This window comes from Trachemys scripta, chromosome 5 (assembly GCF_013100865.1).
Source record: "Trachemys scripta elegans isolate TJP31775 chromosome 5, CAS_Tse_1.0, whole genome shotgun sequence".
NCBI lineage: Eukaryota > Metazoa > Chordata > Testudines > Emydidae > Trachemys > Trachemys scripta.
In genome coordinates this window covers 32053920-32070145 of record NC_048302.1, presented here as the reverse complement: position 1 = coordinate 32070145, position 16226 = coordinate 32053920, and the positions used below count along the sequence as shown (strand labels likewise).

Genomic DNA, 16226 nt, shown 5'->3' with positions numbered 1-16226 from the left:
AAAGATATATTAGAATTGGAAAAAACACAGAGAAGGGCAACCAAAATGATTAGGGATATGGAACAGCTTCCATCCGAGGAGAGATTTAAAAGGAGGAATGTTCAGCTCGGAAAAGAGATGACTGATGGGGGATATGATAAAGGTCTATAAATCATGAATGGTGTGGAGAAAGTAAGTGTTATTTTTCCTTCACATAGCACATGAAGCAGGGGTCACCCAATTAAATTAATAGGCAGCAAGTTTAAAACATAAGGAAGTACTTCTTCACACAATGCACAGACAACCGGCGGAACTCTTTGCCAGAAGGTGTTGTGAATCAAAAAGTATAACTGGATTTAAAAAAAAAAATAGGTAAGTTTATGGAAGATAAGTCCATCAAAGTCTATTAGCCAAGATGGTCAGAGACGCAACCCCATGCTCTGGGTGTCCCTAAACCTCTGACTACTAGAAGTTGGGATTGGACGATGGGGATGGATCAAATTGCCCACTTCTGTTCACTCCCTCTGAAGCAAGTGGCATAAAACATGGTCAGAAGACAGGATACTGGGCTAGATGGACCATTGGACCAAACTACCAGAACAGCCATCTGACAGCTTCCATTACACTATGCACCTTGGCTGAATTCAAACAACAGATTAGGAAATCATCTTAACACTAGTGCCTTGAACCATCCAGTTTATATTATCTTTCAGCAATCTAAGAGTTTCTGGAGTCAGCTACTTTCAATGGCTAGGAGGCTGGATGTCTTCTATTTTTGTTTCTATGGCACACCGTTGTTTGTTTGTTTGTTTTTTTACACACAAAGATCCTTGCTTCATATGCAGATTTAATGTGGCCAAAAACCTTTGTTAATTTTTTAAGTTACTCATCATAAAAGCACATCCCCCACCTTAGAATGCTACTGATGAGAGGGTCGTTGCACACATTTCTTGGTGGGAGCACATATCTTATGGCTTGCACCCAATTCCTTTATGGTGGTTGGAAAAGAGACATCTGATATTAACCTCTCATCATATAAAAAGAGCCAAAAACTACCAGCTTTTCTATACTATAAATTGATTTTACTAAATAAATCAAATAGTTCTCATGTATTTTTCATAACAACTTTTATATACAAAATACATAGAAGAATAAAGCTTTAAGTAGCAGTTTTACAGACTGGGTCACCATAATCATTGTTTTGAATGTTCCTGGATATTCAATGTCAAGTTTACAAGTCTGTATATTCTGAAGAACTATTAAGATTATGCTAATATCCCCTTCTGACATCTTTTCACCTGTCTTATTCTTCAGTAGCTCTTACCCTTAATTCAAAATGTGTAGTGTAAATAGAACAAAATATATGTAGTTACTTGCATTGTGTTGTCTTGATTTAGGGACACTACCCTGTATTTCTGCAGACATTTACACTAGAAGTGCTACAGCAACGCAATTGCACCTATGCAGCTGGTGAAGCCGCTCTATACTGATGGGAGAGAGCTCTCCCGTTGGGATAATAAAACCACCTCCTCGAGAGGTTTAGCTATGTTGGTGGGAGAGTTACACGGTGCTGTCCTAACCAGCGCTTAGCTTGCTGTACCGTACGTCAGTCATGGGAGGGGGGGGGGGGGCTTGTTCACTCTCTCGAGTGACAAAAGTTATACCAACGTAAATGGTAGTGTGTACAAGCCCCTTAGTAACTGACCATAAAGATGAATAACAAAGATTTATTTATGTGCTATCCTTGGTGTACTTGAGTACCTTTAATTAGGGAAAAGATACACAAATTTAAATAAGGTATCTCCCAAACTGATGTGGTGCAAATTCTCAGGATTACATACTTTCAGGATTTAATTAATCATACACAGTTGCAATATCTAGCTATTACATGTTTCTATTGAATACTGTACAGTAGGTACAGATTCAATTTGAGTCCATCTTTCCGGGGGGTTGGGTCGTTAATATTCAACTTCTTGAATGCTTTTAAAAAATGTTTTTCTGGACTGTTTTAAAAGAAAATGTGCTAACATTACCACCATTTAATTATTTAGCACTCCTTCGTTCAATTACCTGAACACACAAATTTAATTAAAACAAACAAGTGATAAAAGTTCAGACTGGGTCATATGACTGACCAAGTCTAAATCAGCAATTGCAGCTGATGGCCAAACACAGTTCCTCCCCCTTCACCTGACCACCAATACCAGATTTTAACTTCGGAGCTTAATCTGTGTTTACAAACCCAGCCATTTAATTACATTTATTAGCAGAAATGAGGTTATAAAGAAGTCAATAGCAAGGTGATAACATTTTGAAATAAGCTTCTTTGACATTTACCAACTTTTCAAATAAAATATTACTTTCCCTTCCTCTCTTTTAATAAAACATTTTTATGTCCCTTATTTTTCATCATGCAGAAACCCTGTCACAGCATCCCATTCAATGATTAATCATGCTTATTTTGAGTACCACAAACTGAGTTGCAGAAACCTGGGCCAGGATTGCTGCAGTTTACAAAATATTAGGATGTTATACTTTTTCACAAGCCAAATATGTGAAAGGACCCCAAAGTAACCCTTATTGATACATTTGCTCATTTCAAACTATGAAATATTCTCTCCTCCCCTTCTAGAAATCTGTGAAATAAAGTGGTAAACATTCTCTTCAAAAGTGAATTTTAGATTCAGCAGTAGAGTTCAGTTTCTAAATGATTATCAGTTGCATAAATATAAAAACACATGATCAAGCAAAATATTTTTAATTAGTAAGCTGATCATAAATAAATCCATGTAAAAGAATTAACAGGATTACAAAGTTGGGTTTTTCCTATGTGATTCAGATTTCTTAATATGTATTATCTATCAGTCAACCTCATTTTAACTGGGCAAAATGATCTATTATTGAATATGCAACACTGCTGCACACTGGGCAATTCATTGTGTAGTTACATTTTTACATTTTCTTTACAAATGTAACACTTATGTACATTATATATTTTATTTCTACAATTCATGTACTGTATTGAAACTCTATAGTCTTCACAGGGAAAATGTTGAAGTCTTTTAGTGAATATGAATCATTCCTTTTAAAAAGTAATATAAACAAACACCATATAGTACTGCCCTTGGCACCTCTGCAAGAGTCTGACTCCAGAAAGGTTATCATAATAAATGTAAGAAAAAAGGTTTTATCTAATTTTACATATCATTAAGAAATATCATCCCACATAGCTACATAAATTCAACAGCTTGCAATAAACAGAGCACCATACTGCTGCACTACCGGAAACGTGTATAAACCAGTTAAAAATGTACTAGTGAAAGAGCATCATTACTCCTATCATTTTCAGGCTGAAGCAAATCCGTAAAATTCCTCCGGACGTGTATATTTTTCCTTTAGCTGCAAAGCTTCTGATACGGTGCTTTACACTGTTTACTGTGAAGAGCAAATGCCTGTTGCCATGTGCTCATCTCACAGCTAACATTTGTATCCAAAGTTGGGAATTTTCTTCTTCTTTCTTCCACTTTCACTTACAAATCTGCTGTTGAATATGAAGTAAGAATTCGTAATAAGAGAATGCTGCCTCTGTCCGGTCTTCAACTAAGTGCTGGAAAAAATCTGTTTTGGCAGGACTCTCATCTCTGAAACATAAGAAAATGTATTAGTCAAAGCACTAAACAAAACTATTGTGAAGACAAGTATAAGCAGGAAGTCCATACACTGTATATTGCTCTTGGAGATCTAGGATTCAGCAAAAAACGCTATTAAGTAGAGTTAAAAGGGAATTTTCCATTGAACGATTTTCTGATGAAAAATGCCCTTTTCACAAAAAACAAAATGTCCTGTAAGGAAATTTCAGTTTTGCCAAAGGGACAGTTCCTGGCTGCCCTGCTGGAAGGCTGCCAAGGCTGAGCACCCTGACTCTCCACCTCCCTTCCTCCTCAGGAGGGTTAGAGCCAGAGAATCAGAGCACTCAGTCTTCCCACCACCCTGGGCAAGAGAGATTGAGCACCTCCACTCTCTTCCTCTAGAGAAAGAGGAGGGATGGGGGAGAGGATGTTGAGTGGCTGCCAGAGCTTGTGAGTAACTGAGGGTATGTCTACACAGCAACTAGACACCCACAGCTGGTCTGTGCCAGCTGATTCAGGCTGTAGTCCAAGCTCTAGGACCCTGCAAGGTGGGAGGGTCCCAGAGCTCCAAAGCCCGGAAGTCTACACAGCAATGAAATAGCCCCACAGCCCGAGTCCCGGGAGCCTGAGTTGGCTGACACGGGCCAACTGCAGGTTTTTCTTTGCTGTGTAGACATACCCTGAATAGTCCAGCTCTCTGCCTCTTCAGCAGCCAGGCTGGAAGGCCCTTGTCAATTTCACTTTTTGCCTGTGCTCAAATTTTCTGGTTTGCTGAGCAAAATTGTTTTTTTCTTGAAAGTGTCATGTTTTGACTTTGTAAACAAAAATATTTCAAAAACATGCATTTTTTCCATAGTAAGGGATTTTCTGGACAATTCTACTAATAAGGGTATCAGTTTTCCCCAGTAAAAAAAAAAATCAAAATTCTTTCCTGTTATAAAAACAGGAGCTCTAGAATCTGGGTTAAAAAAATAGGGAGAGGAAAAAAACATTAAAAATATTTAGGCTTAAAAAACAAAACAAAACAAAGACTCAATAAGAAACAGTTAGGAAAAAAGGATTTTTGTGGAAGCAGGTGCCATGATTCTGTTGACAGCAACGGACTTTGATCTGGTTAACTTTTAAACTTTTAATATAATTTTCAAGATTATAGTCACTGCTGACATATAATCCCCAATTTTTTCCTTCTCTAGGTGTAACAGAGAAAGGAGAGTGAAAGAGGCAATAAGGCACCAATCCAGAAAACACTTTAAACATATCAACAGCATCCTTGAAGCTACTGCAAGCTAAAAGCTAAGCAAACTTTTTTGCAGAATCAGGGTCTTAGATTGTAAATTCACTGGGGCACAGGTTGTCTCCATCATTTGCACCTCACCTACTGTAATTATGCCCCAGTCCTTATTAAGGCCTCAGGATGCTACTGTAATACAACAGCAGCAGCTAGGCTAAGAATTAAATATGGAATTTCAGCCCTAACTTTGAATTTCTTGTCTTTCATTAATTTGGGTGACAAAGATAATCTCTAGATAAATCAACTGAAATTACTGATAATCATTTCTTTAAACAGTTTTTGATTTATTCAATTTTTAAAGGTGTCAAAAATTTACCCAAGATACAGATATTTCATTCTCAGTTAACCAATAACTTCTGAAAAGTAAGAAGTCAAAGGAAATGCTGATACACCCTTTACTACAAGATAGTTGAGCCAACAGTGCCACTCTAATTTACTTGAACCTCTTGCGTACATATAAAAAATAAGACCAATATTTGCTTCATGGACAACAGCCAGGAGCCAATATTCAATGTAATTTCTCTTAAAAACCTGTCAGACATGGTGTATCAATCACTGTCAGAGATGAAAAATCTACTGACTGGATACAACTATAAGCATTTTATGAGGTCTTGGTTTTTCAAGTAGGTAATAGCTTGAAAAGAAGGACGACTTCAGTAAAGCAATTCAATAGTATGTATAGTACTCCGATGAATTAGAATACAGGTCACATTTTATATTAAGGTTCCATTTTATAAATGGTTTATAAAGGATTAATAAATTGTTAAATATTGTAATCATGTTATAGACATTAGTAGCACATTAGTTATAGACATGGTGGTAGGCATACAAAGGTGTTTGAGATGGTTATAAACCTTGGTTATAAGCTACTTATTGACCTGTTTGACTACATCTATAACAACCGATTAAGAAAGTATTAAAACATCCATTAATAATTTATTAACTCTATAAACCATTTATAAATGGAGCCTTAATATAAAATGAGACTGGAAATTGATTCAGTTACTTCAATTTATCATGGGGCACATATTGTTTAGTATTTTCATAATAGTAAAATATATTAATGCCTGAACTTTGACTTGGCACTCTAAAATTAAATGAATTTAAATATTTTGTAAAGCAATCTCTGCATTTAAGATGTCTTTGATACCACTGGGCCTGATCTTGTGAGGTGCTCAGCATCTTCTATGATGTGCTGAGTGCCTTTGCTTCCCACTTATTTCAATTAGAAGTTGAGGGCACTCAGTATCTCTCAGGATCAGGATTTGAGAGCTGCTATTATGGAATCTAATTCTGTTCCCCAGAGATGTATAAAAGATGAGATTACAGAAAGTTTAACTGTAAAAATACTTACTTTATTAGTTGAAGAACTGGATTTAAAGGTCTACTGTCTCTAAGCCAGGATATAAAAGATCGGGCTCTCTCTGAAGAAAGTGTATCTAACTCTGGAAGTTGTGTCTGGTTGAAAAATGTAATTAGAAAAATAAAGTTTTATAATGCAAGGAAATATAACCTAACAAATTAAAATAAATCATGCAGAAATAAATCAATGGTAGGCTGGAACAATTACTCTAAAAATAAATTCCATGTAAAGCTCCCCAACCGTGGATGACTGACAAATTAAACGGCCATTTTTTATACATTATGTTTCTGGGTACTGAATGGGTGTATATATACATTATATATATAAGAAACCAATTAGTAAAACAGGTACATGAAAAAGAGTTAAAAATGGTTTGGGAGAAGATGGATGTCAGTCATGACATGATCCACAAGAGAAACAGTCCAATCTCATCCTACAAAATCATTTACTATGAATTGTATTACATATGCATTTTCTCTTTGATAAGCCAAAGTGCAAAGATTTCATCCTTAAATAAAATTAATCACTATATTTGAAGTACAAAACATTTTAGGAAACAGGCCTATAAAAATAACAGTATGTAGATAAATTCTGTCCTAACTGTATTCACATTTTACTTTCCCTTCCCTCCCCGACCCCCAAAATGCATTATTTTAACTTCTTCCCCACACAAGTTCCTGAGCATTGTCCTCAGGATTACTTTTACAGCCCTAAAGAGACCCACATACATACAACCACCACAAACTGCCCTGAACAGCAACCCCCAAAGTTCAACACAAAGATTGGACTTGTCTATCTAATTGGCTACACGATCATTGCTGAGCAGCGAAAGAAAGATGCTTCATTCTGCCTGAACTGATCATACTGCCTTTGAGGCTTGCGTAGTTTATGGGGCAATTAACATGGGATCAAAATTCATTTATCGGATTACAGTTTTCAAACTAATTACTGTCCTCTGTAGTAAATGGATAGAATGAATTATATCTTTAAGTTTCACTTACATTTCTGTAATGGCCAGTCATTCCCTAGCATAAATTCATCACCCCTTTGCTTTTTCACTGAAAATAATAAAGCTATCCTCGTACCATCTATCTTCCTCTATTAAGATACTACTACCCTTTCTTCATTCAAATCCATCCTTAAAACCCCCTTCTATGGTGTCACCTACAATTGCCAACTAATTATGGCTGAGTAGAGGGATAGTTAGGACTAGATTACACATGCAAAATAGATTTTAAAAACTTGGAACTAACATTGTTTTTGTGCTCGATTTCACTCTGACCACTCTGCTGTATGCTTCACTTCTCACCGTCCCCCCAAAATATCTGTTTTTTGTCCTTCATATTGTAATCTTTAGGGCAGGACCTGTTTTCCTGTGTGTTTCTACAGTATCTAATATATTTAGTTCTACCTGAATACAATTCTGTTCAGATTTTTTTGTACAGTACAGTATCTTAATAAGGTCCCTCGATCCTCAAAACAAACAGCTGTTTTCTGACTTTTTGGAAATAAAATCTTAGTACTGTCTGAATCAAATACATTTAGGGGCAGATTTTCAAAAGCATCTCAGGGAATGTCAAGTCCCAGTGACTTTTAATGGTTGGCGTTCTTGTTAAAATTGACCAAAGCTAGGAAAATTCAGTAAGTAAAGTTTAAATTCAACCCTTTATTCATTATCTGTTGTACTGTAGATCTTGTGGACTACACTGAGTTCACAGAATATCAACTCTCCAAACACCACTGCCTCAAGAGGGTAAATTATGAATTGAAGAGTTCCGACATTAATTCTGGATTCCTTCATTTTTGACAGCTGAGTCAGAATCTCATGATTATTTTAATCTGCTTACATTAATCCCTTGGTATTTTTGTTTTTAGTACTTTAGTTAAACTAATTTTACAATTCAAACAATTGTATGGTGCCCCACATTCTTTAAACATACGTTTAAAAGACTGGACAAAGCTGACAAATGGGTATTAGCATTATGAATGTAATCAAATAAATCTAATTCAGTTTCATAATTTGATAGAGCCAATACAAGGGAGAACGTATACTACTTGGCAATGTATGTATTACATTCCATAACTCATTAAAACACTTACCAGTTTCTGTGGTACAGATGCATAGTTAGGGTATCCGAGCACATCTTTTATGAAGCTATTATCACAACTTTTCCCAATCCAAATGTAAAATATCTGTAAAAGACCAAAATCAATTTTAGCGAAGAAAATGCCTTGCATATATTTTAGAGTATTGAGTTTTCATGTTTTATTTGTTTTGGAGTTTAGATTTAGAAATGAAATGAAATGTTTTAGTGATTTTGACTTGTTTTGGGGTTAAAATGTTTAGCACGATATTTTTCTGGTTTTGCGAAGTTTCATGTAAAATCTGGTAACTTCATACAGAATTTGATAATTCTTCCAAGGAACTAAAGTTATCAGAATACATTTCTAATTCAAACGAGCTGATATTCAGCAACAGGAGCAGTTTCAATAAATGTTCTCCTACTGACAATGTTTCATACGGTTGCCTTATTAATCAATTGGCACCATCTACTGTTATATCATTAAATAGCATCTAAGAAACTACAGTAAGTACAAACACTTTTTGAAAACTTTTTTAAAATTAAAGAAGTATTCTCAAATTATTCAGATTAAGCAGGTCAACAGATGTGACATTTGCAGGAAAAAGCTACTTCACCAGTCATGCTGAACACTTTAAACGAACAGGGTTCAAATTTCTTCATTTCCAGATAACAAGACTAAAACAGGGTTCAGAGTAGCTAAAATATACTTTCTTATGGTACTTTAGTAGAAAACTATTGTCTTCAATTGTGTCTGTAGCCCTGCTTTCAATCACACAAGTATGAGTATACGTGATTTGCTAGATTGGGACCCTGGTGCATTCAGTTCAAAACAACGAACATCATTAAGGAAACAATTGAAAAAGAAAGCCTTAAGTTTCAGGAAGGACAATTTAAACTAACATTGATTGGTATACATGCAGAGTAATATGAAAAATTAACCTTTAAAACATTAATATCCATGCTTGTTTAAGAAATTTATCACAAAACTAGATATTTGCAAATTCAATGCTGACATTCAAGGTTCTCATTTGAGACATTAATTTAGAATCCTGGAATAACTAAGGTCGAAAAACTACAGAGTATTGGTACTATGAGTTAGCTGCAATTAAAAGTCTGAAGTGAAACATATTTGTCTTATTCATATCAGATAAAAGCTACTAGAACAGGTAGCTTACTGATCCACAATCCATAAGAAAAGCTCCCTCTCTTGTCAGCTTCTCTGCAGACAACTTCTGAAGAGGAGGTTGAGGAACAACCCTGTCGTTAACATGTATTGCACCCTGTAATAAAGAGTTACAGAAAACCTATTATATAAAACAGGACATATAATCAGCAGCATCAAGTGTAACTAGTTTTTGAGAAAACAGAAAAGAGACTTGTAAGTTTTCTAGTTATATCTTGCAGAAGGTCTCATTTAACAAAATGTCATATTTATCCTTAGGTCCTTCTAATGTGAATTACTAAAACTAATGCCAGGTGATCTTTCTTCCATATAGATCAAGAGATGATTATGTAAGTGGTAATATAATTTATGTGTTACAAATATACATATTACATTAAGGCCTGATCTACACTGGGAGGAGAGGGGGGATCGACCTAAGATATGCAACTTCAGCTACGAGAATAGCATAGCTGAAGTCAACGTATCTTAGTTCGACTTACCTCACGTCCTCACGGCGCGGGGTCGATTGCCGCAGCTCCCCAGTCGACTTTGCTTCCACCTCTCACTGAGCTGGAGTTCAGCAGTCGACGGGAGAGCGTTCGGGGATCGATTTATCGCGTCTACATTACTCGCGATAAATCGATCCCCGATATATTGATCGCTACCCGCCGATCCGGTGGGTAGCGTAGACGTATCCTAAGTGGATTCTCATCCTGCAACTTCTAAACCTAAAAATAAGCTAAGAAACCTAACCTCTGATATCTAATGAAAATAAGTTACAAACAGCCACGGCAAAAGCGCCACAGACTGTCTGCCACCATCCTCCTATCTTACAGAAACATTATTAGAGCAGAACCATCTAAAATTCTACTCTACAGAAGTGTACTACATTGCCACTCCCAGATAGCAGAAATCCCCTTTTGGTCATAACCATGACTGGCATATAGGTTAAAGCAGCTAACAAGGCCCTCAGACAAATCTTGGGCCTTGGCTACACAGTTCTGAAAGGGCCTAATTGACCAAACTGTCCTCCATTTTCAATTTTTTTTGTTTCAGTTTCTGCTTTAAACAACAGGGAGGTTGTTTAAAAGCCTATCTGCAGCTGAGGAGGAATACAATTTCCAGGCGTACAAAAGTTGGATCACCCTGCCAGTGACTGTCTGCCCCAATGCTGAAGATCTATTTTAAGGACGCATGAACCTTTCTGCACAGAAGAATCTGGAAATTTACATAAGTGATTACATGCCCACATCTGGACTGAATTATGATAATTATATTTAAAAAAATGTAGCATTGATTTTAAAAGTCCACAGAAATACAATACAACTCATTAGTGGTCTTGTGGGATTTGTACATTAAAAAAAAAAAAGAGAATTGTAGGATATAGCCTGGAAGAAGAAGAGCTAGAAGAGACTTCGCTGTACACAATTATGATGAGCGTCAAGAAAGCTGATCCTTGAAACTCAAAGGAAATTTAAAACCAATTACAGGAAACACTGATTTAGGCAAAATGTAATCAACCTATGGTATTCATGGTTGTAGAGGTCATCAAGAAACAGTATGGTCACATTTTAAAAGTTACAGAATAACACTATTAACACAGAAGCTATGCAAGGCAAGACAATAAAGGAAACTAAATCTCATTCTTCAGGGCCAAATCTGTTTTCATATATGCATGTATCAATGGGCACAAGGACAAAATGTAATGCTTATATAGCATAAGCTGATCCTCTGCAAAGATCAGGAAAGATTTTTTTTCTCCAGCTTACAAGTTGACAAGGTGTATTATATTTATCTTGATCCTTGACCAACAGGCCTGTCCTGTTGTCAGTCCAAACTATCCTAAGTTTTTCCCTGCTCAAATGATTTTCTTAATGACCCATAAGTAGGAGCTGTGACATGGCCTAAGTTATGAAAACATGATATCACTATAATGAACAAAGAAAAACTGGGATTAATTGGTTTGAAAGGGCCCTCTTTTTGGCTGTTTCTAATATAGCTCAACTCTGCAAGGTTTCTTTTAAAAAATGTTGTTAGGACAATAAGAATAAAAAAATAAACAAAGCAACTACTTGGTAAATATTTTGAACTGAGGAAATACCCTGGCAAACCCATGCTATGCAGAATGAAATATTTAAATTAACTTCTGCCAGTGAACAAAAATACCAGACTGTTTTAAAAATATAGTTCTGCAAGAGACAAGTGGGTTAAAATCCTTTGGCACTAGGAACTGGATTTTCCAATGAGATGTGCCGATGTGTTTCCATTAACACTAAGAGCTTAACATACAAATATGCTGACTTTAGGTGTTTCAGTGTCAGTAGCAAAAGAAACAAAAAACTTGGATTGGCTTGCTTAAAGAAACTGTAGGACAGTTAATTGGGTGTGTGAAGTGCCAGAAACACCTATTAATTCATACACCAGAGTAAAGTAAACTTAGTTTAGTTTAGCTTCCTTAAAATCATTAATCAAACTTTGAAATAGCACTGGTCAAAACAGCTTGCAAGAAATTTGTCAGCTAAACTAGTCAGATTCAATGACCGTATAAAAATAGTTACTATGTAATGCTCTTTAAAATACTTAAAGAATATTCCCAAACAAATAAAACTTTTAAACTAGAGTTAGGGATGTACATTCATAAATGACAAACTTTTATTGTGGCATTAGTTATTAAAATGCATATTTTATGGTTCTACAAACATGGTTAACTTTCAGAGGGGTAGCCATGTTAGTCTGGATCTGTAAAAAGCGACAAAGAGTCCCGTGGCACCTTATAGACTAACAGACGTATTGGAGCATAAGCTTTCGTGGGTAAATACCTACTTCGTCAGACGCATGCGTCAATACTTCTGCATGCGTCTGACGAAGTGGGTATTCACCCACGAAAGCCTATGTTCCAATACGTCTGTTTGTCTATAAGGTGCCACAGGACTCTTTGTCGCATGGTTAACTTTGATCCTGAGTAATGCCCATTCTATTAATTAAAAGCCCCATTGCTTCCAATCACCATACCTCATCTACATTTTAACAGTCAGTAAAAAACCTTAATGTTTTTTTAATGTAGTTTTAAAAGAATCCCACTCACCTCACACCCAAACCACCAAGACAGACATACCAACATCCCACTTCATCCATACACAATGGAAAAGCAGCTAAGTATTTATCATTCCACTCTGAGCCAAATAACTTCATCCACCTGTATATACAAATTAAAACCCCCCAGCATATCTACTTTATTCATCCTTCCCACATGGCTAGAAGAACTTAACCTCTAGTAACAGACCTAATGGATATTATCTGCTCTTCTTTATAGAAATTGATGATGACAGAGTACCACAATCACTGAGACAAACCTTTGGAGGATATTTTTATCTATTGTATTTTACAATGGCAAGCACAGTAGAAGTAAATATTTAAAATTACACCCAAAACTTTTAAAGGAACTGCTGGTGCAGCACTACAGTAGGTTCAATAGATATTCTATTTTATTCAGAATTAAATAATTTATTCCATAAGAAATGGTTTTATACTGTACCTCATTGGTCAATCTGTCTATCCTGTACAAGCTGGGATGTATCATTTTCATCAGATGAACAAGAGGCTGACTTTTTATCTGGCACATGGCATATATACGATCATCCAAGCGTGTGCTAGTGCCAGTTCTAAATGCTTTCTGTAAGAAAGTATGTTGACATTAGGCATCTTTTATATGTTTTGTATTGCTTTTAAACAAATCAGAGGTAAAATGTTGGTTTGGCACTGGCCAAAAAAAAAAAAAAAACACCACCGTTATGAATCTCTCAGATATACAGTTGGCAAAAACTTACTTAATTTTTCAAAAGGAAATATTGCCATTAAAATATTCTAAAGTATCCAACAAATCAAGTTTAACCTGAACGGCAAATCTGATGCATTTTAAATCCAATCATCTTTCCTCTGCTTATGAAGAGGACGACAACGACCAAAAGGAAGATTGTTTTCCCCATTTAGCATGATATGATATTTTGTTGCTTCCATCATTTTCCTTACCTTTATCCATGACAACTATTATGGTTGTGGAACATATTGCCACAACGTATCAATAAGGCTCAGATCTTAGTAGGAGTCAAAAAAAAAAAAGAATTAGATGTTTACTTGGATAACAAGATCATATCCAAATTTACAGTAGTAAAGATTAAAAAATAACCAAAAGTTTTGGAAGGGACATAAATCCTCATGTTTCTAGACACAAACCAGCCTCTACCAAATGGGGATTAGAAAGACTTCCTTGATGACAGATTAATCCATAAACTGTCTTCTGCATGATTTCTTGCAACTTTCTTTGAAGCAGTGGGCATTGGCCACTGTTAGAGATAGGACATTGGACTAAATGGAATGGTTTGATCCAGTAGGGCAATACCCATGTTCAATCAGAAGTCTCTGTAACAACAGAGTCAGACCTTACTGGATCTGTATCTTTTCTGCTCCAACATGAATTTAAAGTATTCTAATTCTTTGGTCTGTCATGTTTCTCAAATATTTCCACTGTCCTTTTTGTACCCCACTGGGCTTCTAAAATGAGAAACAAAATATTTTTCTGTTAATCTCCCCAACTGCTGTTACTTTTAAAGCAATGTCATCTATGTGTCTTTGTGCTAAAATATCCAATTTTGTTGCTCTTGTTTGTTAAGTCTTCCAGGGTAGCCTTAATCACTGTCCTATGTTGGTCCTGGGCTATCTGTGAGCCTCAAAGGAGATAAAAGTTTATGAGCCTCTGATTTGAAGAAATTCCACTTTACTATTTAATTTTAATTTTAGAGAGAGACCTTTTGTTTGGAAAATGTTGTACAGACTATGCAAGCTTTAAATATGAACATCTCTCATCTTAAGCCAAGATCTGTTGTTGGAATCAGGGCCCGAGGAAAGTGCTCTTTCTACCTCCACCCTTTAAATAAGATTTTTCTTTTGTTTTAAAATGAAAAACTTTCAAAAGTAAACATTTTAAAGGTTTGTAAACCTAGTGCTATATTAAGCATTTCTTTGACGTGAAACCCCACTTAACAAATACATAGTGTTAACTTTCATCATCAGTTTCTCATTTAATCACAAGCGAGATTGACATCTGATGTTACCCATTTCTCTTTAGAGGTCTCAGGTATTGGTCACACATATGTTTGAGAGTATTTAGTTTATTTGCTTGAAATTGAGAAAAAAGAAATAAATTGCTTCTAGACAGAATTTCAACCAAGACTGATTCAATCCCAAATTTTAGAAATGTTAATGGTTACAACACTGATTTTCTAATTTTTGTTATGAAATGAAAATGTAAACAAAATCGATATGAAGTTCACCGGACCCTTGCTAGAACACGCGTCTATATAGCACGAATTTGCATATAACGCGGTTGCGGCCACGGATCCCTGAAAATTTTAGTCAGGAACTGATGACATATCATTAGCTACATCTTTTTCATGCAAATGAGCTCTTCAACAATTTATGTACAAGGATACTTTCTCCAAAAATAAAGTGGATAGCTCACAATAATTTAACAAAAAGGTCCGCATCAAAAGGGGAAAGAAGCTAGACTATGAATCAATGTTTACAGCCTGCATTAAAGCTGAAGACTTAAAGAAAAACATTGCTTTGTATTTGATGCCCAATACGAACAACACTATATTATAAAGTACCTGTTTGAGAAGAGCCAAAACATATAAAGGAAACAGTCTGAGGGAATTTGGTGCTATCAGTGAGGATTGCTGCAGGTTTGAGGCAGTTGAGATATATGCTGACAGTGAATCTACCACAGCATTCACTAAGGCATCTCTTGCATCTGAAAGACTTGATGAAACTGACCGATCCACAGCTGCAGAATTAAAAGTAGACAAATAAATAAAAGCCTTAATTGCTGAATCTTATTGGGGAAATAGAGAATAATTAAGAACAGAGCGATGGTGACCAGATGTCCTGATTTTATAGGGACAGTCCCGATATTTGAGGCTTTTTCTTATATAGAAGCCTATTACCCCCCACCTCCTGTCCCGATTTTTCCCACTTGCTGTCTGGTCACCCTAAACAGAGCAATTATTCCCCCGTTATGTGCCAGCTTTGACATTGTGATAAGAAAAAGAATATTGATTCAGAAGCAGTCAATAGAAAAAAAAGAACACACTGTGCTAAATGACAATGGTAAGCAAGTGGCAAACAGTTGATGGTCATTGCTTCTGGGTGAAAGGAAAAAATATGAAGATGTCTGTCAAAAACAAAGGCATGACAACTGTTTTCTAATAAACCATACATTAAGTTTCATGCTTTGGAAGACTGCCATCGTAGGTCTCATTCTACTTTAAAAAGTGACTAATGCCAACTTCACCAGAAGCTTCTCCCTTTATCCTCTGCAGTTTGGACCAAACGTCTTTGAACTAGAAATCTGAGAAATGTTTATCTTTTCTGTTTATTTTTAAAGGCTATCTGCACTTCAAATGTTCCTCGATATTCCCATTTACTGCATATTACAGGTTTCAATTTTTAGTGACGTTTTGTACTCAGAAATCTTTCATAATTCTAAACATCAAATTATACAACCAGAAAGAGTTTTAGGATCCTTATGACTCAGAGCCCTTAGCCTCCTAAGGGCCTGTCTACACTTAAAATGCAAAAGCAGCCCAGCTGTGCCAGAAAAAGCCAGACAGAGGCACAAACTGGAGAACAGGGACGGGAGGGGCTGTGAGGGAGGATTAGG

The 16226-nt window shown here is 36.0% G+C and overlaps 1 protein-coding gene across 3 annotated transcripts in view; it reads right to left on the bottom strand.

Annotated features, from left to right (window-relative positions):
- Positions 1–1091: 1091 nt before the first annotated feature.
- SEC24B (SEC24 homolog B, COPII coat complex component) overlaps positions 1092–16226 on the bottom strand; it is a 98395-nt gene continuing 83260 nt past the window's right edge. For all 3 annotated transcript variants that reach the window (XM_034771424.1, XM_034771425.1, XM_034771426.1), the window contains 6 exons: positions 15175–15350; positions 13044–13181; positions 9522–9626; positions 8363–8455; positions 6254–6357; positions 1092–3620 (listed from right to left, as the gene is read on the bottom strand). In XM_034771424.1, coding sequence (XP_034627315.1) covers positions 3506–3620; positions 6254–6357; positions 8363–8455; positions 9522–9626; positions 13044–13181; positions 15175–15350 — 731 coding nt within the window. In that variant the 3' untranslated portion in view covers positions 1092–3505. The remainder of the gene's footprint in view (positions 3621–6253; positions 6358–8362; positions 8456–9521; positions 9627–13043; positions 13182–15174; positions 15351–16226) is intronic.